The 23,385-nt window shown below is 46.2% G+C and overlaps 1 protein-coding gene across 5 annotated transcripts in view; it reads right to left on the reverse strand.

The window, feature by feature from the left end:
* Nucleotides 1-23,385, reverse strand: part of DAPK1 (death associated protein kinase 1) — a 210,851-nt gene that overhangs the window by 17,578 nt on the left and 169,888 nt on the right. For all 5 annotated transcript variants that reach the window (XM_003279033.3, XM_003279032.4, XM_030809146.1 and 2 more), the window contains 3 exons: nt 20,958-21,035; nt 7,990-8,212; nt 4,287-4,475 (listed from right to left, as the gene is read on the reverse strand). In XM_003279033.3, coding sequence (XP_003279081.2) covers nt 4,287-4,475; nt 7,990-8,212; nt 20,958-21,035 — 490 coding nt within the window. The remainder of the gene's footprint in view (nt 1-4,286; nt 4,476-7,989; nt 8,213-20,957; nt 21,036-23,385) is intronic.

Below are 23,385 nucleotides of genomic sequence, written 5' to 3' on the forward strand. Positions count from 1 at the left end.
TAAAAACAACAACAACAACAACAACAACAACAACAACAACAACATCATTACAGGCCAAGATCCCCGATAAACACAGATGCAAAAATCCTCAACAATATACTAGTAAACCAAATCCAACAGCACACAAAAAAGATGATACACCATAATCAGGGATGCAAGGATGAGTCGACATAATACACCACATCAACAGAAAGAACAAAAGCCATATCATAATCTCAACAGATGCTGAAAAAGCATTTGACAAAATTCAACATCCCTTCATGATAAAAGCTGTCAACAAACTAGGCATAGAAGGAACATATCTCAACGTAATAAAGGCCATACATGACAAACCCATACCTCAACATAATAAAGGCCATACATGATGAACCCATAGCTGACATCATACTGAATAGAGAAAAGCTGAAAGCTTTTCCTTTAAGATCAGAAATAAGACAAGGATGCCCCCTACATCACTCCTGTCCAACACATTACTGGAATTCTTAGCCGGAACAATCAGGCAAAGGGAAAGAAATAAAAAGCATATAAACTAGAAAAGAGAAACTCAAACTGTCCCTCTTTGCAAGTGATATGGTCTTATAACTACTAAAGACTCCACCAAAAAACTCTTAGATCTGCGAAATAAATTCATAATAGGTAAAGTTGCAGGATACAAAATCAACCTACAAAAATCAGTAGCCTTTCTATACATCAATAATGAACTAGCTGAGAAAGAAATCAAGAGGGCAATTCCATTTACAATAGCTGCAATAAAAATAAAATACCCAGGAACAAATTTAGCCAAGGAGGTGAAAGACCCCTACAAGGAAAAGCACAAAACACAGACGAAAGACACTGAAGAGGACACAAACAAATGCAAATACATGCTGTGGTCATATATCAGAAGAATCAACATTGTGAAAATGCTCATACTACTCAAGGCAATCTACAGATTCAATGCAATCCCTATCAAAATACCAATGTCATTTTTCACGGAAATAGAAAAGACGATCCGAAAATTTGTATGGAAACAAAATAGTGGCCAAATAGCCAAAGCAATCCTGAGCGTAAAGAACAAAGATAGAGGCATCTCACTACTTGACTTCAAAATACACAGCAAGGCTATAGTAACCAAAACAGCATGGTATTGATATAAAAACAGACACATAGACCAATGGAACAGAATAGAAAACTCAGAAATAAATCCAGGTATTCATAGCCAAATAACTTTTGACAGAGGCACTAAGAACACATATTGGGGAAAAGAACACCCTTGTAAATAAACGCTGCTGGGAAAACAGAATATCCATATGCAGAAGAATGAAACTGGACCCCTGTCTCTCACTATATTCAAAAATCAACTCAAGATGGATTAAAGACTTAAATGTATACCCTAAATTATAAAACCAGTAGAAGAAGACAGGCTTCAGGACACTGGTCCTACAAAGATATTGTGGATAAAACCTCAAAAGCACAGGTAATAAAAACGAAAATAGACAACTTAGAGTGTATTAAACTAAACAGTTTTTGCACAGCAAAGGAAACAATCAACAGAGTAAAGAGACAATCTGTAGAATGGGAGATAATATTTTGCAAACTATTTATGTGACAAGGGATTAATATCCAGAATATACAAGGAACTCAAACAGCTGAACAGTAAAATAACAAACAATCCCATCAAAAAGTCAGCAAAGGTCTACAATAACCAAAACAGCATGGTACTGGTACAAAAACAGACACATAGACCAGTGGAACAGAATAGATAACCCAGAAATAAAGCTGCACACCTACAGCCACCCAATCTGCGACAAAGTTGACAAAAATAAGTAATGGAGAAAGGACTCCCTATTCAATCAATGGCGCTGGGATAGCTGGTAAGCCATATGCAGAAGAATGAAACTGGATTCCCACCTTTCACCATATAAAAAAATTAATTCAAGATGAATTAAAGCTGTAAATGTAAAACCTCAAACTATAAGAATCCTAGAAGAAAATCTAGGAAACACCATTTTGGATACTGACCTTGGGGAAGAATTTATGACTAAGTCCTCAAAAACAATTGCCAACAAAAACAAAAATTGACAGGTAGAACCTAATTAAAGAGCTTCTGAACGGTAAAAGAAATTACCAACAGTGTAAACAGATAACCTACAGAATGGGAGAAAATATTCAGAAACTATGCATCCAACAAAGGCATAATCTAAGATCCAGAATCTATAAGGAACTTAAAGAGTTCAACAAGCAAAAACCAAACAACCCCATTAAAAAGTGGGGGCAAAGGACACGAACAGACACTTCTCAAAAGAAGACATACAAGTAGCCAACAGACATATGAAAAAAAGCTCAACAGCACTAATCATCAGAGAAATGCAAATCAAAACCACGAGATACCATTTCACACCAATTAGAATGGCTATTATTAAAAAGACAAAAAAACAAGAGATGCTGGTGAGGGCATGAAGAAAAGAGAACACTTATACATTGTGGGAATGTGAATAAGTTCAGCCACTGTGGAAAGAAGTTTGGAGATTTCTCAAAGAACTTAAAACTACTGTTTGACCCAGCAATCCCATTTCTGGGTATATATCTGAAAGGAAACAAATTGTTCACCAAAAAGACACATGCTATAGTATGTTCATTGCAGCACTATTCACAACAGCAACGACATGTAGGTGTCGTTGTAGGTGCCCATCAATGGCAGACTGGATAAAGACAATGTGATACATATACATCATGAAATACTATGAAGCCATAAGAAAAGAAGACAATCATGTCTTTTGCAGCAACATGAATGGAGCTGGAGGCTATTATCCTAAGTGAATTAACACAGGAACAGAAAACCAAATATGGCATGTTCTCACTTATAAGGTGGTACTAAACATTCGGTACTCATGGATGTAAAGATGGCAACAATAGTAACTGGGGACTACTAGAGGGGGTGCGAGGGAGGGATCATTTGTACCCTAAACCTCAGCATCATGCAATATAACCAGGTAACAAATCTGCACAGGGACCCCTGAATCTAAAATACAAGTTGAAAAAGAAAGGAAAACCAAAATGAGCAAGAACCTGAATAGAAATTTCTCAAAAGAAGACATACAAATGGCCAACAGGTAAATGAGAAAAATGTTCAATATCACTAATCATCCAAGAAATGCAAATCAAAACCACAGTGAGACACCCTCTTACACCAATCAGAATGGGTATTATTAAAAAGACAAAAAAAAAAAAAAAAAAAAAAAACCAGAAGCTGGCAGTGATGCAGAGAAAAGAGAATTACTATATACTGTTGGTAGAAATATAAATTAGTACAGTTATTATGGAAAATAGCATGGAGATTTCTCAAAAAGACTAAAAATTGAGCTAACGTATGATCTAGTAATTACACTACTGTGTATTTTTCCAAAGGAAAGGAAATCAGTATATCAAAGGGATACGTGCACGCCCATGTTTACTTCAGCACTATTCATAACAGCAAAGATACGGAATTGACCTAAGTGTCCATCAAGAAACAAATGAATAAAGAAAACGTGGTATACACATAACAGAATACTATTTATACACAGACATAAAGCAGAATGAAATCACGTCATTTGCAGCAACATGGATAGAATTGGAGGTCATTATGTTAAGTCAAATAACCCAGGCACAGAAAGATAAATACTGCATGTTCTCATTCACATGTGGGAGCTAAAAAAGTTGACTTTATGGAGGGAGAGAGTAGAATGATAGATACCAGAGACTGGGAAGGCTGTGTGTGTGTGGAGGGGGGAATGAAGATAGGTTGGTTAATGGGTACAAACATGCAGTTAGATAGAAGGAATACTTTCCAATGTTCAATGGCAGAATAGGGTGACTATAGTTAACAATGCATTGTATTTTTCAAAATAGCTAGAAGAGAGGACTTGAAATGTTCCCAACACATAAAAATGACAAAAACTCAAAGTGATGGACACCTCACATAATCTGACTTGGTCATTACATATACATTCTATACATGCAACGAAGTATCACACGTACCCCATAAATACGTACAAATATTATTAATTTACTCAACGGTCATTTATCAAGCACCTACTGTATGCCAAATGCTTTACTAGGTGCTGACAATATCCCAGTGTTTAGTTTTACTGTTTAGGGATGGCAGCCAGCCATGCTTCAGTCCTGGCTCACTCTGAATATCAGTCTGTGTTGGATTTCCTTCTGGAAGCGACAGATACAGCTCAGGACAAGCTCCCTTTAGGGATGACTTACAGCCCCGTTGAAGGGAAACCTGAGGTCCTTCCCTTGGGGCAGGCAGGGCATACCATTCAAATAAGCGTTCTGGATGTCGATGGCCTTGGTGGACTGGTCATCGGCCGAGCAGTGCGGGTGGTGGGTCGGGGCCACGAACACCTCCAGCATCCCTTTGGTAAGGCCCGGCTCGAACATCATGCTGCGGCTCCTCACGCTCACGTTCTCGCAGCCTGGGTACAGGTTGTTGATGCTCACTGAGACTGCAGGATGGAAAGGATCACATGAGTACTTGCAGGGGGCAGTGTGTGCCTGTCTCCCTCCCAGGCTGGCCCTGAGGTTTCCTTATCTGGAGCACGCCTCTGTCCCCACTCCAACTCTGGCTTCAGGGTGAGTGTGTCTGCCCTCACACGCGCAGGGCAGCAGTGTTCCCAGCAAGGCTGTGGGCTTTTCCGCTTGCTCTACCTCCCCACAACATTTTCTGCCCCGCCCTGTCGCCCTGGTGGCTGGTCCTAGGGATTGTGTCTCTAGGCTGGCTTGCCATGTGATTTCTGCTTAGGGTCAGCCAAGGGGAGGCTGTGGAGAGGGTGGGAGGACAGAGGTCGGGTTTCTTCCCCTCTCACTTCCTGCTACTTCTCTGATACTCGCAGTCTCTGTCTTCCTCCAGCTCCCACTGAGCGACTTGTCTCTCTTGCACATGAGATTATTATTGCAGGTTAAATGGAAAATGATTTCAGACAGTAGCAGGCCATAGCATTAAATAACGCTGAATCACACACTGTGAAAGCTACTCCTTTTTGAAATTCCCTTGAAGGCCTTGCAGTTGTTCTTGCAGCAAGTCTCCGCTTGAGGCCTTCCGATTTTACCATTTCCTCAATACCTGCTCATCTTCCCTTTTAATAAAGAGGGTGTGGGCATCAGCGTATAGCTGGATTTTATTCACATTGGTTGCTATTCACTGCATTTATTTTTACTTATGGCAGTGACACTGGGTTCCCATTTATGATAGGGATATTAACTTTCATTTTCAAATCAATGTATTTTAGTACATTTTAAAAAGTGAGTCAGTTTAAAGGAAACATTATGTAAACAATGGTGAACTTGTGGGTGTTGTAGGGTTGCTGAATAACAGAGTCTGGGTCCCCTGCGTTTGGGCATAGAGCCTGTGCTTCCTCACTATCTCAGTTACTCATTGGCCTGCCCCTCTCCCTGTCTCTCCCACCAGGCTTGTGCAGGCAGAAGCTGCCTTTCTGGTCAGGACTGTGACCCAGGGCCCACGGAGGGTGCTCTGCAAGAACTTGGTGAACGAATTGCATTGGAGAAGGGATTCATTAATCCTAACTGCAGTACCACTGGTTTACAATTAATACAACAGACATTGCAAGGCATTAAAGAAGTGACCGTTTCACCTGGGTATCTGACTTTAAAACAGGCGATCCAAACACCAAGGTAATCCCTTACTTAAAGACCAAAGAGTTAAGACTTCGGACATGGATAATGGGGGTATCCAACGGAGGGGATGAGGAGAAGAAAAGTGGATCCTAAGGGCAGGGTTAGGTACAGGGAAAGGAGAAAGGGCACTTGGAGGGCAAGATTTATTCTTAAAAACACAAACGCATGTTATATTTCTGTAGGAAAGTTGGCAGATAGGAATGTAAATAGAAAACAAAAGCAAAATGATGTAAGCCTTGATGTCATCGTAGCTGCCATTTTAGTGTATTTCTCTGCATATTGTTAATCCCAGTCTGACAAAAGCTGTGGGGTTGCCCAAGAATGGGTCTGTCCATTTCCCTGCGACCTGGAATCTGTGTCTGGGTGACTGCCTGTCAGGAACAAGCCTTGTTTTAGTGGCATGTGGCCGTGTGCTTAATGAGAGCAGACGTTGGTAAATGGCAGTCATTCCTGCTCCTTGGTGGCAGTTTTCGTTGGGAGGATAAAAGGTTAGGATAGGCTTTGTACAAGGTGTTATGAAAACAGTAATTTCATGGAGAAGCACTGAAATCTCTCTCTCTCTCTCTCTCTCATATCCCACCCTCCCAACCAGAGGTTCAGGCTGCAGTGCCCTTAACCACAGCAGAAGCGTGCTGCCTCCCTCTAAGGGAGCAACTAAACCCCACTTAAATCCTCAGGTAGAGCAGAAATCACACTGGTGGCCAGGCACGGTGGCTCACGCCTGTAATCCCAGCACTTTGGGAGGCTGAGGCAGGTGGATCACAAGGTCAAGAGTTTGAGACCAGCCTGGCCAATATGGTGAAACCCCGTCTCTACTAAAAATACAAAAGTTAGCCTGGTGTGGTAGCATGCACCTGTAGTCCCAGCCACCTGGGAGGCTGAGGCAGGAGAATCGCTTGAACCCAGGAGGCGGAGCCAAGTTCCTGCCACTGCACTCCAGCCTGGGCGACAGAGTGAGACTCCGTCTCAAAAAAAAAAAAAAAAAAAAAAATCACACTGGAAAATGGAAAGGTGTGCCCGTGAATTCCTTATGCAGGGTGTCATTGACAAGCACTGGCTCAGGCACCAGATGTTCTGGGATTTGCCACCTGTGCACCTCAGGGAAGCCAACTGACCCCTGAAGGCTGCAGTGAAAACAGCGGTAAAAACACCCTGGAAGTTGTCACGTGGATTAAATGAGGCATCGTTCAGACCATATTTCTCCCAGTTCCTGGCACACAGTGCTCTATAAATACACACGTATCAGCAATATAATAATACAAATTGTAACTCTGTTTTGGTTAGTCTTTCTTCTCCTCATTTCAATTCTATAGCTGTGTTCAGAGACCAGAAGTTGAAAAGGGCATATAAATCTCAGCCAACTCTCCACTAGGAGCATGGGGAGTTACCCATGCTCCCCAGCGTCCTCCCTCATTGAGGGGACGTAAGAGAAACACAAACTGTAACACATTTGGCATCAACCTGGGCAACAGACCAGGCTCTTCTGTGACATCATATATAGAGAATGAATCAAGGCACAAAGCACAAAATTGTCCTGGTTTAGGAAACTCTTGGAAGGTCTCTTATCTTTCCACAAACTAACTCGCTCTGTCTAAAGGAGGATTCAGTTGGAATCACACCCAAGATTGCATCATTTTCTCTTGCTCACTGCCAGGTGCTTCCTGATGGCCCCCTAATATGAATCAATAACCCTGTCTGTGGAAGGCCCGGAAGGCAGCAAAGCTTCCCAAGGAGGGTGGATGTGACCAGAGAGACCATCCCTGAAAACCACTAAGGAGCCTCTGGAAACCTGTATCCAACCTTGAACTGAGCAGGATGGTGCTTCCTGGAAATCCCTTTTTGTTGCTCTTTGTATCTACAATACTGGGTCTGCCTGTAGCACTCCAGAAAGAAGGATAAGGAGTGAGGACCCTTCCTGGGCTGGTATTGGATCTGTGCTATGCTTGGACTGTTTGAGTTTGAGCTCTTTTTGTCTCTAAGGCCAGAGCCCCTGAGTAGAATGCAATGCAATTTGCAATTGTGTCCCCAAAGCTGACTGTGCAAATTCTGCAGTTTACACATTTATACGGATGGACCTTTGTGTCTGTGGCTGCGATTTCAGTGAGGCCCTTGTTTTGCAACTGCCAAGTCAGTTTGCTACTGCTGGACAACAGGCAGCACACACAAGGCCACCAGCCAACCTGGACCTGAAACCCACTAAGGCCACAGGGTCCAGTACAGGCCAAGTGACCCAAACACAACTCCCTTCCCCCCTAGACCTTGAGAGGAGAGAGTGCAGAAGCCAACACCTGCTGGAGAGACAGGGGCCAGCGTGGAGGTTCCTACCTGTAGGCTTAGAAGCCAGGGGTGAAGGTGGGAACCTGCTGGAGTTGGTGGAAGACAGTCTGGGCCGACGCCTTCTGAAAAAGCTCCTCAGCAGCCCACACTTGAGAGATTCTACAAGGGTGGTTTTTCCGGATCCCGAGTGGCCAAACAGCTTGAGCTTAATTCTTGGCTGCAGGTTCTGTGTGGGTCGGAGCTGCTGGATGAAGAGTCCTCGGTGCGTATCCTGAACATGGATGAGAAAGAGCCAGTGAGTGACAGAAAAAGAGGCAAATAATGATTCTCAAGGTTCCTAATCCCTGGTGTGCAGTTTTTACCCATGCTGAAGATATGTTTCTTTCTTTCTTTTTTTTTTTAATTGAGATGGAGTTTCACTCCTGTTGCCCAGGCTGGAGTGCAATGGCGCAATCTCGGCTCACCGCAACCTCTGCCTCCCAGGTTCAAGCGATTCTCCTGCCTCAGCCTCCCGAGTAGCTGGGATTACAGGCATGTGCCACCGTGCCTGGCTAATTTTGTATTTTTAATAGAGATGGGGTTTCTCCATGTTGGTCAGGTTGGTCTGTAACTCCCGACCTCAGGTGATCCGCCCGCCTCGGCCTCCCAAAGTGCTGGGATTACAGGTGCGAGCCACCGTGCCTGGCAGTATGTTTATTTCTATCTCCAATGAAAACTTTGAAAATTTAGGTAAGATTCACCTAACATCAAAGTCACCATTTTCGAGTGTGAAATTCAGAGGCTTTTAGTGCATTTTCAATGCTGCACGACCATCACTGCTGTCTCCTTCCAGAACGTTTGTGTCACGCCCAAAGGGAAGCTCTGTATCCGTGAGCAGTCACTTGCCATTCCCCTCTTTGCTCAGCCCCTGGCAACCATAGAGATGTTTTCTGTCTGTAAGAATTTGCCTATTTCCATTGCATTTTGCTGCATGACAAGTTGGGTGGAGCAATTGTGAAGCCTTCAATTTTTTTTTTTTTTGTGGAACCCCCCCACACTTTATTTAGAAATTTATCAGAAAAACATAATTGGATGGCCCAAATGTCCACCTCATAACTGTAGGTCTGGAATAGGAACCTTATCTTACTGTTAACTACCTACTAGCACTTTTGATTTAACTTCATAGCAATGTCACCTGTATGTGAATATTAAAAATATCTACCATCACTTTTGGTTTCAACCACATGGCAACCTAAGAAGCCTAGGAACAGACCTACAACAAACCGGGCTCACGCCTGTAATCCCAGCACTTTGGGAGGCCAAGGCGGGCGGATCACAAGGTCAGGAGATCAAGATCATCCTGGCTAACACGGTGAAACCCTGTCTCTACTAAAAATACAAAAAAAATTAGCCGGGCATGGTGGCGGGTGCCTGTAGTCCCAGCTACTTGGGAGGCTGAGGCAGGAAAATGGCATGAACCCGGGAGGCGGAGCTTGCAGTGAGCGGAGATTATGCCACCGCACTCCAGCCTGCGCGACAGAGCAAGACTCTGTCTCAAAAAAAAGAAAAAAAAATTAATATATTACCGAACACATAAAATAAAAAGTATAATCAAAAATTTACCCTAATCAAGTAAGAGGCTGAAAGAAAATGGAAATCCAGGAGATCGAGAAAGTTAGAAGCCTTCAATTTAATCATGAAATAGGATCAGCCCTGTCTGACCAGCAAGAGCGTCTGTCCCTCTCTATGTGGAGGGGTCTGGATCCTTTAAGGCAGTAATGAGACAAGAGGATGAGAGAAGGGGCACTCCAAGGTACAAGCTCCATGCTGCAGAGGGGGCTGGGAACACAATATCCTCATTAGTTTCTTCTTTTTCCATCCGACAGGGAGAAGCAGGAGGCTCCACAGAATGAAATAGTTCACTACTCACTCACTCCATCATTCATCAACCAGCATTTCGGGAGGCCCTCCAACCCCGTGCTAAGCACAGTGCTGACAACAGGAAAATCTAGGCTCAGCCCAGATCCATGGTCTTGGGGAGATACAGACATGTGAACAATTTCACATCTAATACCAAGTAAGAGCTTTTAACAGGATAGTATAGGCAAGGTGTTCAGTGCACCGAAGGGAACCTACTCAAGGTTTATGTGATGTGGCACTGACCATGCCACCCTGGTGTCACACCCTCTCACAAGCCACCGTCCCTTCCCACCACTCCTGCCCTGCTCCCTAACAAGGACCTGTTTGGAGCCGTGAGGTGCAGCCTGAAGCGTCTTCCTCACCCTTACCCAGGAGGACCCCCTCTGCTTTAACCTGCAGTTCCCACAAACCCACAAAACCTGTCCTGCCTGCCATCTCCTCCTGGAAGCTTCTTCCCACCATGTGTGGCTCTCCATGGTGACCCCCTGGCCTGTAATTATGGGGTGCTCTGCCCCTCTAGACCAGGAGCCCATCTGTGGGGACAGACAGAATTCCCAGCCCTGGCAGGTGTAGAATCTCCATAAACCAGTGTCATATAAATGACAGAACTCAGAGGGACCCATGCAAGGGCGTCTCCATGTGATCTACACGTGGCGGGACCATTCCTTCAGTTCTAAATCCTGGGAGGCGCTCACTTACTGCTGATCTCTTCCAGCAGCCAAAGCCAGTGTTACTTTTGCTGTTATAACTGCATTGCTACAAACTCATACATAACTCTCCTGAAGGCTTTGATTTTCCTGTCTCCATTTTCAATTCCTAAGCCAGGACCAGACTTCCTCAACAGGAACTACACTGACCCCTGGTGGGCACTGGGGAAATCTGAGGTGGCATTTTAGTTCCCACAATGTTGAGAGGATGCTCCTGCAGCTGGACGCTGGGTGTTCAGACACCGTGTAACAAAATGCCCCTCACAGCGAAGAATTCTCCTGGGTCCCCTGACTTCTGAGCATCTGATGAGCATTTATATAGTGGAAAAGCCTGTTTACAATCATCTGAGCTGAGAACTTAACTACATTTTACACATCATCCAGAGGGTTTTGGGGGCAGTATTTAATACATACTGAGTTATCAATGAATGCTGCTATTTTATAGATTGGCAAATAATTACACTTTGCTTTCTTCCTTTTATCTTTGTTGAGTGCTGTCTCCGATTTCTGGGCATCAGCTCAGTATGCTGCTGTGGTGCTGGAGCTGCCATCCCAGCCCTCCAGTGTCCATGGGCGTCTGTGGGGGTTGCACTCAGTGATCCTGTGGGTGGGTGAAGGGACCAGCCAAGTTTCCCAGCCTCCTCCTACCTGTGTCCCAGCACATGCATGCTGACATCCAGCATATTTCACTATGCACATGCTCCCACAAGGTCTGTGTTATATTACAGTTAGGGCACGCTACTGATCTTTTGAATCTATCTGTGTAGTAGGTGCGCCCCTGTCTATAAATTCTACTTTATGAGGGCCAAGGGAGCATGACACAAGGTGTGTTGTAAAATGCTGGGGCAGCTGGGGTGGAGGCCATGATCTGTAGAACACGAGGTGGTCCTTACTCTGGTGTCTTCTTCTGACCTCAAATCCCAACAGGTTCAGAGACAGAGCACCACAGGGAAAGGAAAGGGCTGGGGGTCTTGACAGCAATGTCCCTGACTGATTACCTGAATCAGCAAAAAAGCTGGACAGATTCTATTATGAGGAGTTACTCATTGGGGGTGGCACCTGTCAGGCTGGAAGGAATGGGGCTCTGAATTCTCCCCAGCGCCACGTGCACCAGGTGCGCCCATGCTGCTGGGCTGCCACCGACCCTGGAGCAATTCCACCTCCCAGCCTACTCCAGCCTTCCGCAGCAGTCCTGGGTCTTCCTTGTGAGTCCAAGGCTGTACCCACACCACGCCATGCATGAGCACCTGAGCTGCGTCCACTGTGCTGAGCAGTGGTCACCTTCCATGGTGAGCGTCCTACGGGGTAGATAAAAACTTCCCCATCTATTCCCTGAACGCAGCTCCCGCCACACAGAGATTCTTGGTACTGGCCCAAGTCTGCTTCATCTGAGACCGGGGGAAGGCAGAAAACTGCTCCTGGTTAAATCCAGTCACCAGATCCCGGGTGCCCCCATTTTGGGGAAGAAACTGTGCCATGAATCTGCCTACAGCTCTTTCTTCCTGTTTCGTGCCTGTGGATCTTGACACTTTGAGCTTCAGCACACACGTCTGTCCTGTCTGCAGGAATGGGGCAAGCTCATTCCTTCTGCAGGAGTCCCACAGGCCCTTCCACTCTCAGGAGACTTGAACCATGGTGAACTACAGACACCGCTGCCCCTGTGAGAGGCTTCTAGAAGCGACTGAACCTGCAGGCTGACTTGCTCCTGTGTATGAGGGCAAGCTATGCCTGTGACTTCCCTGTACTGACAGTCCAGCTCACTCCTTCAAATTCCACGCAGGGCAATGCTGGTTCAGAAGCTCCTGGCAATCTGTTTGCCTGTTTCATGGGCCAGCACAATAAATGCAGAAGGAGGGAGGAGGCAGCAGGAGGAGTTGAGACAGATGTGTTTCCTGTCTGCAGCAGTAACTTCCACGTGCATGGCGCCTTCCAGCTCATGCTATGCCTTCACTCACATTCCCTATGAAAACCTCCAAAGAACCTTTGTGGTTAATACCATCCTTCTCCCTTTCAGATGAGGAAATTGAGGGTCAGAGGGGCCAAGGCACTTGCCCAAGGTGACAGAGCAAAGCCAGAACTCACTACCAGGTCTTCCTCCCACTGCTGGACACTGAAAGGGAGGTGGCAGGTTCCTCAGAAGCAGAGGAGACAGGAATAGACAGGGATATGCACATTGAAGGTGAACTCCACAGCACTGAGGACCATCCAAGGAGGGCCCCCCACGGTGCATCCCACTCGGAAGGCACTTCCTGAATAGGGCACCCTTTGGAGTGAAATATTTCTGTGGAGGGACTCACCTGTCCTTGGTGCACCCCCTTCCCCTCCACCAGGAGCTGTCAGCCTTGGCTGAGATGTGCCCACTCACCCTTCACCAAGTCTTTGGGAAGAGAGGCCAGGAAACTGCACTGATCTAGACTTACAGAATTCACCATCATCTTGAAAGGCAAAGAAAAGCAAAATATCCTCGGTTATTTCCCTTCACAAGAAAATCTCAGCTGATCCTGGAAGATGACCCCTCATCCTGCTCACTAAGAACCTTGGGGAATCTAAGCACATCCGAATATATCTCCCTCATTGGTGGAGGCACGTTTCCACGTTTCACTACCAGATGGCAGATAGGGACGGCTGGGGCGCAGGGGCCTCTCCCTGGGAAAGCAGCTTTCATCCACTCAATGATCTGTCTCCAACTCAGAGGGGGCTCCAGGCCAGGTCTAGAAGGTGGTAGGAAGACTGATTTATTTGGAGGGGGAGTTCAGTAGTCCTTACACAGTGTGTTTAACACAAGTTACAAGACAACCCTGAGATCCTGCCGGCACGAAGCCCAGGCTGGTCGGGCCCTCCCTGGCTGGGCCAGGTGGGAGCCATGTGCAGCCAACACCTCTAGGGGAGAGGAGAGGGGACTGTGGTGCCACCAACATTTTTGGCTCATGGCTTGAAGTGCTCTCCAGTGTGTGTCCCCTAGGTCTGTGGGTGTGGCTGGAGGGTACTCAGGAGACCTGGGGCATCCAGGGTCTGGGCAAGACCTCCTGCAGTCAGGGCGAGACCAGGCTGGGGAGAGGAGGAGGCAGAACCGAACTCCAAGGAGCGCAGAATTCTGACTCAGAACCTTCCAGGTGGTCATAAGGGTGTGTGTGCGTGTGTAGGGTAGAATATATTTACCTGTATTAGCTCTAGTCACATCCTTTAAATATTTACACAGGAGTAGGAGCCTCCCTGGTATTCTTGCCCAAGGCTCACTAAGTAATAGAGCCTGGACAGCCCCAGTCCAAGCACCGTCACATCTCCCCTGGCTGCCAAGATCACCTCCTATCAGGTCCCTCTGCTCCCCCTCCTGACCCCGAGGCTCCAGTCTGGGCAGCCGGGGGAATTCCTAAACCTAAGGCAGATCTCACACCTGCCTGCACTTGGCCCAAACCCAATCTCCTCACCCCCTGGGTAAGGTCTATAAAGCTGTGTGACCTCTCGGGTCATGTTGGGCATTGTTCTCTGCCTGCACCCCCGGGTACATCCTCTGGCCCTAGCCCAGTTACCCTCCTTCTTTGTTGTTTTATGCTTGAGCTCCTCCAACCCTTCACTACCCAGCCCCTTGCACTCCCTATTCCTCTGTCTTCCTCCAGCCCTTCCTCGGGCTGCTTCCTTCTTCTTGCCCTTCAGGTCTTGGTTTCAGTGTCACATCAGAGAGGTCTTCATCAGCCAGGTGAAGGTAGATTCCACCATCCTCTCATCTCACTTCATCCTGTTTCAATTCCCTGCATGGCACCTACCCCAGGAGGCAGCAACCCTTTCTGTAGAGGGCCAGATGGTCTCTGTGGCAACTCAACTCTGCCATGTATGAACACCAGCCACAGAGAAGAGTGTGTAGCTGTGTCTCAATAAAACTTTATTTACAGAAGTAGGCAGTGGGTTGTAGGCCATTGTTTGCCACCCCTTGAGCTGACTTACACATTTTTCTTATCGGTTTCCTAGCTGGGTTCTGCCGATTTTGTTCACTGTGGTCTCTGCAGTGCCTATAACAGCTCTTACAGTAGACACTGGAAATATCTTTTCAGTGTGTGAGTGAGTGAATGTTATTTGGTAACTGTGTTGCTCTTTGAAGCCCTGGTAAATCTCCTAGTTTCTACTTTTCTTTCTTCCAGTGCTATTTTTTTCCCCAGCAACTTAGCTTTCACTTTCTCATCAGACAAGAGGACTAAACATTAGCAAGCTGATGGGGAAGACCATTCACGGTCTGGGAAGGCCAGATAAGAGCACTGAGAGGCGATGTGGCCTCGCCCATGTGGCAGGGTGCAGTAAGACTGCACGGATGGTGCAGCAACTTTTAATTATGCAAATGCAGTTTACAGGTGGTGAATTTTTCAATCTGGGCAGCTCCCAAATTGTTTTCATTTTTCAAAATATTCCTGGCCACCTTTCTTCACTGTTGGGTCTTAGGTTTAGTAAAAGCAAACTACTTTTTTTTTTTTTTTTTGAGACAGAGTCTTACTCTGTCACCCAGGCTGGAATGCAGTGGCATGATCTCAGTGCACTGCAACCTCCACCTCCTGGGTTCAAGCGATTCTACTGCCTCAGCATCCCAAGTAGCTGGGACTACAGGCACGCACCACCATCTCTGGCTAATTTTTTTTGTATTTTAATTTTAATTTTTTTGTAGAGACAGGGTTTCACCATGTTGTCCAGGCTGGTTTTGAACTACTGACCTCAGGTGATCTGCCTGCCTCAGCCTCCCAAAGTGCTGGGATTACAGGCGTGAGCCACCGCACCCAGCCTACTTTTAATTTCAGGCTTACGGAAAATCTGATTAGAAGGACGACCAAACAAAATAAAAATAAGCCAACTCCTCAACCCCCTTGAAATTCTTATTTTAAAATCAGGTAAGAATGGGGCTTGCAGTGATTATAGTAAAAATGGATGCTGATATAAAATCTAGATCAACCCCTCTCCCATAGAAGGGGTCCCTCCTTTCTTCTAGAAGGAGAACTGGGTTTGGCTGAGCAACAACACAGTCCTCAGGCAGGTTTGGACAGCTGCATGGGGCTTTGTTACTGACTGAGCACAAGGAAGTAGAAGGTACAACTTCCTTCTGTGATAAAGTGGTACCTACAGCCAAGCAGGGGCTCTCAGGGATCCCCCAAAGCAATGATGAACCTATCAACAACCTTTGGGAGGGAGAAGCAGACTTCATCTCTAGCATTTGCTGATTCCTGCGGTGCAAATGCTCCCTCCCTGGCTGATTTCAAGACTCCCATGTGATGTCACCAGGTTGGGAAGACAAGTTCGGCTCTCAGGGACAGCACCAGAGGCTCCTGCACACCACTGCCCCAGTTCACTCAATGTGGAGGTGGGTCAGAGTCGATCCCATGCAGCTCAGCCCTGCCCCAGGTTCCTTCTTCCCCAAGAGCTGTAGCCTTGGCCTCAGCAGTCTTCAGTGCTCCTGCCCCTTGAACTCTCCAGTGATCAAAACAGCCAGTCCCTCTCCCCTGCACACATCTTCCACTACTGTGGGCAAACAGGATGATTTTGGTTCTATTTCCAGATGCCAAATCCCATTGCTTCCCTAGCAAATATAGTTTAAAGACACATTCCTAGGCAATGTCAACTGATGAGAGCTCAGAGCATAGATAGAAAGTATTTCTTTTGCTCAATTGGCCCATTTGGAAACCAAATAAAATGGCAGGCAATGTAGGGCCACCATCCTCAGCTGTCCCAGATACAGATCTCTCCCCAGGATTGTGCTTTGGATCAACCTGCAGTGGTTCTTGCAGAGTGTGGTAGCACCCTAGGGGCTGAGGGAAAATACGTGGAAGGATTCTTTTGGTTTTCACAATATGGCTGTAGGGAACGCTAGCATGTTAGATGCTTGGAGGCCAGGGACAAGAAACATCCTGCAAGGACAGGGCCTCCCAGTCACCCAAACTGCCAACAGCATCCAGTGAGAAACACTGGGGAATATCAAAGAGAAATGAATGGAAAGGAAAATGGTCCTAAGATGCTCTGCAGGGTGAATGACTTCTTTCCCTTCCCCTCCCCCATCATGTACCCGATTATCTCCTCCTCCAGGTGACCCGAGTTAGAACTGCAGGTCAGTCCCCTTCCTGGTGTCCTCCACAGGCACTGCCTGCTCCTGGGCTCCCACCACAATCCTCAGCGATGCATTCTCCAAGGAAGCTGCTGCAACAGCTCAGTCATTTCCAATAACCAAATTCCAGTACCGGGTGTGCCCAGGTGCCAAGCAGTTACTTGCATGGGGATTTATATTCATACACAAGGAAGAAAGACCGCGATTAGCAATGCTTGGCAGACAACTCCTCCCATTCTGGCTAATCAAGAGCTAACGTCGAGAGCCCACTGAGGGATGATGAAGACAAACAAATTCCAGGGGCTCTTTGAACACAGCATCTAGAAGATTCTGAGGGAATTAGAACCCTGGGCCTCCCCACGGGAAGATGATCCCTGTGCACTACAAAGCAGGGCGGCTCAGCACAGGCACAGCAGCCAGTGTGGAAAAGACGCATCCCACCTGGCCAGGAATCTGCCCTGGAGCCCCCCGAGCCCATTGATTAAAAGCAGATCACAGGTATTTCCAGGTCAGGTCAGGACCTCAGGTCTGCACTGATTAGCATGCTGCTCACCTCTGTGAATCCGGGTTTCCTGCAGCAACATTCCCCTCTGTAAACCTTGGGGATGTTGTAAAATCACAGTGCCCCCTACACACACTGAGGACTCAATGGTGGCTGTCATCACAAATGACACTCAGGGTGCCCAGCCACAGGGGCCACTGCTGCACCTCACAGCTGTTCCAGAGTGGTCTGCAGGGTTCCAACAATAGCAAGAAACACGTGGTGCTTACTGTGTGCAGGCACTGTGCAAGGGACATCCTCTACATTGACCCATCCAACCCTTATCACGGTCGTGGGAGGTAGCAGCTGACTCAACCATTTGACAAGCAAGGACACTGAGGCACAGAGCTGTTGAGCAGCTTGCTAGCTCACCCAGCTAGAATGTGGCGGAGCTGGAGTTGGATCCCAGGCCATCTGACCTCCAGTCTCTGCTCTCAGGCACTACTCTGTATTTTGCTTCTACATAAAGATGAGGGGGGATTTTTCACTGGATTCTGGGTGCTAAGGGGGATGTTGTCCTTTGATTAGGGCATTAAGATGACTATTCTGACCAGGTGCAGTGGCTCACACCTGTAATCCCACTGCTTTGGGAGGCCAAAGTAGGAAGATCACTAAAAGCCAGGAGTTACAGACAGCCTGGGCAATGTATTGAGACAGCCAGGAGTTAGAGACAGCCTGGGCAATGTATTGAGACATTGTTGCTAATACAAATGTTAAAAATTAGCCAGGTGGGTGTGGAGACACGTGCCTGACGTGCCTGTAGTCCTAGCTACTTGGGAGGCTGAAGCAAGAGGATCACTGGAGCCCGGGAGTTTGACGCTGCAGTGAGCCCTGACTGCGCCACTGCACTCCAGCCTGAGCCGCAGAGCAAGACCTCATCTCAAAATAAAAAAAAAAAAAGAAGAAAAAAAGGTGACTATTCTTTTCCTTGACCCCTCCTTTAGAGAAAAAGACCACAGGATAATGGTAAAACATAAAATAATATTTTGTATTTTATAGTTTTTTCTATTTTATAAACTATAAAATATATTTTATATTTTTGTACTTTGTATTTTATAGCTGTAATAGTCCACTTCCCATCTCTTTTAAAAATCTAGGCACCAAAAACAAAGGTACCAATGGATAGAAGAAAAGAAAATCCCAAACTGAGACAGGGTGAGAGCCCGCCCCCAGAAATTCAGAATTCTAAATGGGAACAAGCCCCTTTCATCGCTGAGGATTTGGAGGAAGCGCCGCAGCAAGGTGCTTTGCATCCCTACTCCTCTCTATGCCAGTCATCTAAGCAGGCTGCAGAAAACGGGGACAGAGGATGGGAGAAGGACCTCCCACCCACCGATCCGACCATCCCCGGCTAGCGCAACACTGCTCTCCCTCGGTCCTTTTTCTGGGCATTCCTTCACTGTTTTCAGACTCATCCAGGAAGGGTATATGTGGGTTTGCATCTCACACAGTAAGCTACTTTTAAGTCAAAGAAGGGACCATTGCTAAGGGGGCATGGGCAGCAGAACACAGCACAGCCCACGAGACGCCTCCTCCCTCTGCATGAGGTGGGTGTCCCGAGTGACCTGATGGGGTGTTGCAGGTCACCGTGCTGCAGCTGAGTGTCTGCCTCACAATGAGCTGACTGCAGGTCCCCCTGGCCCCTGCTCTGTGATACAATTTCTTAGATGGTAAACAGCACTTGAAGTTGAGAGCGAATGTGGTAAGCGGATTTCCAGAGGGCGGTAGTGGTGGAAGTGCTGGTGCTGTGTGAGCTGAGCCAGGGCATCACACACCTGGGAGGGCACAGCATGGGGACTCAGGGATGCAAGCCAGGTGCCAGGCACTGCAGGTGGGTTTGCAGCCTCTCTGTGTGGAAACCTGAGCACATCTGACCAAGCAGGCTTATGCACTCGGTAAAGCTGTCAGGCCTGTCGAAGAAGCCTTTCACCCTTCCTTAATAGTGTTTCTTCCTACTAGTGGAGCATAATAGAGACCTAATAACTGACAGGAAAAAAAACTGTGCTCTTTTAGCCTGTGCAAAAAACAGACTTCTCTTCTCCTTTCACTATCAATGGATGCTGCCCGGGTAATGGATGTACACTGGCCTATAGGCGTGAGATTCTGTGCCCAATGCAGGGCCCCCTGCTATGTAATCCAGCAAAAGCCAGAGGTTGCAAACCGGGGCCTGTGTTGTGTCTCTGGTTTGGCTGGTCCTCTGCTTCAAAGACAGTGAATTTTAAACTTAGGAAACTCTATGAAAAGGCTCATTCTTGAATGCTAACCATGACTCACGGGCTCTCCCTTGCCCCTGCTTGTTTTGCCTGTAAACAAAAAGGTTTACCTTGAGTTTCTAGTCCAAATTCGCAGGCATAATGACACAGTCCATAATGGTACAGAGTGAGAAATCACTAAGCCCATAATTGTAATTTATGAATTTCTGGTAAGAACAGGTGAGTAAGGCTAGGGAAATTTTACCTGACTTACCTCTTTCTGGATTTTCCAGGACAAAGGGGAAACTGAATGGCAGCTCTCAGAGGTTATTAACATCTGCTCAGTGCCTCTGAGGCCAGTTCTCAGAATCCAAAGCAGAAGGGTATGAAAATCAATCACCCATGATTTTACCCCTGCCAGGTCAACTCCAAAGGGTTTTAATATGCATATATGAAGTGTGTCTCTCCAAGTCTATATTCTGCATGAGGAAAGAAATTATCCCAATCTGTGGCCCCCCTGCCCCTGGCAAGACCACAGGACAAGTATGAAAATTCAAACTTCAGGGGCTGTGAAGGTTATGACCTCACCGCTTCTCCCCCAGGCACTTCTCAGTCTATGTGGCAAGAACTTTGTGGGATATCTGGAGCATATTTTGGACATTATCTTCTCAGCAAGCACTTAAACCAACTGAATTATCATTTTATTTCTAGTTTGTGGTTTTTAAAAAAAATGATTACCATTGTTATAACATTTTTAAAAAAATACAGTAATTAAACTTTTTTTAAATACAGTAATGGTTAAAGAAGAAAATGTTGAGTTTAATAGCAAAATGGAAAAACAACACTTCTATCATTTTCTTTCTATGCATTTTAACATAGTAGAGATTATTACGTATATACAATCTGTCTTCTGCTTTGAAGCCCAGTGACCCCCCCAAGCAATAAACTCCTATTAGTAAAACTTCTTAAAATATTTAAAAGGCCAAAGCCATTCTATTCTATGGCTGTAGGACCCTTTACTAGACATTACTATGGGTTATCTGTGCTTCCAATTTTTATTACTGTATTATAAATAATACTGTGGTGAACATCTTTAAGCATAAAACAGAGTTCCTAGATTAAAGGGTATGGCTATTGTGAAGTCTCCTGACACAACTGTTATGTGGTAGGCTGGAAAGGGTACACCTGCCTTTACTTATTTCTGTCATGTTTCTTTAAGCCTTAGAGCAACAATGTTTGATAAACAGGAGCTTAACAGCCATCTTGGAGCTCAAACATAAGAAGGAAAGAGGCAGAGTCAGCGTCCTCATTCTCTGCTACTTTGTGGGAGTGGTTTATTATAGAGAGAATGGGAGAAGGAAAACCAGGCACAGCAACTGCAAACAGGCTAAATGATTTCCAAGTCCAAATAGAGAAGAAAACAGATAGGGAGCTGATGCATTTATACCGACTGACATGCAAACCACAGGACAGGGACCACTGTTCCTAAAACCTGGCTGTCTAGAGCCTCGTTTTGCTCATTCTCAAATAAGGAAAAAGACTGAGACTTTTTCACATAAACACGGGTAGAGAACTTCAGACCCATAAACAGAACTTCTCACCTTTCGAAGTCTTGCAAGGAGACCTGCTACGTGCTCGTGCTGTTCCGATCTAGCAAGATCTTCTGCCGTCTTTCCATCCTATTGGAGAAAAATGCATTAGTTCTTTTCTCTGAAAAGGAGAGCTGTGTGTGTTCCATACCCCCATTCCGTGGGTCTGAGGCAGAAACAAGCATAGCAGGTGTGAGAAGCAAGCCAGACAAGCAAGAGCATGTCTTGGTGTGTTTCTCTGGCTGTGCAATCCTTATTTCACTTGACTGTCCAGGACAGGAAGGTAAGAAGCAGGAACAAAGCACATGCTGGTGTCTTCCTGTCCAACAGCGACACCTTTCAGGTCCACCGGTTTAATAACAACTCAACAGCCCCCTCAGCTGGCTGGTTCCTCCCTGTCCTGAACCCCTCTCTCCAATCTCCAATCAGGCAGACAGTAAAGATTCTCAGGTGCCAAATTCTAGTTAGTGCAAGCTACTGTGTTACAATCCTTAAAGGGACAAACTCAATTCTTGCATGATACCAGCTCCTGGTAATTACTGTGCATTTCAAAGGAAATACTTAGTTTGACAGGCAATTTTGATTGAAAGATTTTTTGGTGAACAGCAAACAAGGAAATAAGAGTCCACAGCACTTTTATGCTTGCTTTTTATTTAGAGATTTTTTCATAGGCTGCAGTTTCACACTGAATAAATTTGTTTCTGTATCTACACCATGAACATACACGATGACAGCAAGTATTTATTGAACACCACCTCATAATATGTGCCCGACCCAGCTCTCAGTGCTCTGCAAGCCTCAGTCCTTGAAGTCACCCCTGGGAGGCAGAAGCTGTCACTGTTCCCCTGCCACTGGGGAGAAAAGGGACATGTAGGGGCTGTTCTGTTGCAGTTTTAGAGATCACTAAAAATTCAAAAGTAGAAAAGATGAAAAGCAATTTAAAAAAATGAAAATGAATGTTTTTTTTTTTAAAATAAAAAAGTAAGGATCTGGTTTATCTATCAGTGTGTATCAATAACAAAGTTGCATCCCTGTAGAAGCTTAGGGATATCCGAAATCTACTTAACAGCAACCTCTCAGTTCCTCAACCCAAGTCACTCCCGGAGTCATGCCTGGGGTCCCATTCAGACAGTGTTGCTCAATCTTGCCAACACTGACATTTTGCACAGGCAATTCTCTGTTGCTGGGCCTGTCTTGTGCCTCTTAGAAATTTTAGTAGCATCTCTGGTTTCTACACACTAGGTGGCAGTAGCACCCCCTAACTCCCAGTTGTGACAACCAAATAGGCATTGGAAATTGTTGGGGGTGGGGGCAAAATTGCCTTGCTGAGAACCACTGCCTTAGGCTGCCAGTTGAAGCCCAGGTGGCTGCTCCGGTGGAGGCTTGCTGTGCAGTTAGAACTGCCCGTTTCTCTCTGTTCCTTTAAATTCCTGAAATATCCAAATATCCCCCAGTGGGCAGGCCAGGGCTTCAGGCTTGCTTTGGGGGTGAATTAAGTGCCTTATCAGACACTGCATCTCCAACCAGGGATCCATGCCAAATGCTCTAGTTTTTTTTTATGGACACAAGAAAAGTCAATAAAGAGAAGGGCGTTCTCCATTACACTCTGGAATCACCTGTAAAACTTGAAAATATCCTGTCGCCCAGCTCCCACACAGGCACTGCTGTCAGCAGTATGGGGTACATCCTGGGCTCCCAGGTTAATTCTATTATGCAGCAAGGTTTGGGAACCACTGCCCTAGTTAGAAGAAATCTGAGCCTTGACTAAGTTTCCTGCCCCTGACATGTCTGAACAGGACGTTCCTCTTGCAGAGCTCAGATGCACACAAAACACAGGCAGAGGCCTTTCGCCGACAGGATGAACTCTCCACTGTTCAACCTCTTCAAAGTCAAGAGAACCACCATCAACAATACTTCCTCACAGCCAGGCATGGTGGCTCATGCCTGTAATCCTAGCACTTTGGGAGGCTGAGGTAGGTGGATCATCTGAGGTCAGGAGTTTGAGACCAGCCTGCCCAACATGGTGAAACCCCGTCTCTACTAAAAATATAAAAATCAGCCAGGTGTGGTGGTGCATGCCTGTAATTCCAGATACTCAGGAGGCTGAGACATAAGAATCGCTTGAACCTGGGAGGCAGAGGTTGCAGTGAGCCGAGATCGTGCCACTGTACTCCAGCCTGGGCGACAGAATGAGACTCCGTCTCAAGAAAAAAAAATATTATATATATATAAAATAAAAATGTTTCTCACATTTGCACTGCACTTTACAGCTTGCAAAACATGTTGCTCTAAAGGACACTATTCAGACTTTCAACAGAAATGCCTGGCAGTGCAGGAGACAGTCTAAAGTTGGGAGAAGACCCAGTTTGAAGTCCTGAACCCACCCCTCACCGGCTATGTGGTGGGTCACTCAGCCTTCCCAAGCCTGGGTTTCCTCATC

Source organism: Nomascus leucogenys, chromosome 1a (genome assembly GCF_006542625.1).
Source record: "Nomascus leucogenys isolate Asia chromosome 1a, Asia_NLE_v1, whole genome shotgun sequence".
In the NCBI taxonomy this organism is placed as follows: Eukaryota; Metazoa; Chordata; class Mammalia; order Primates; family Hylobatidae; genus Nomascus; species Nomascus leucogenys.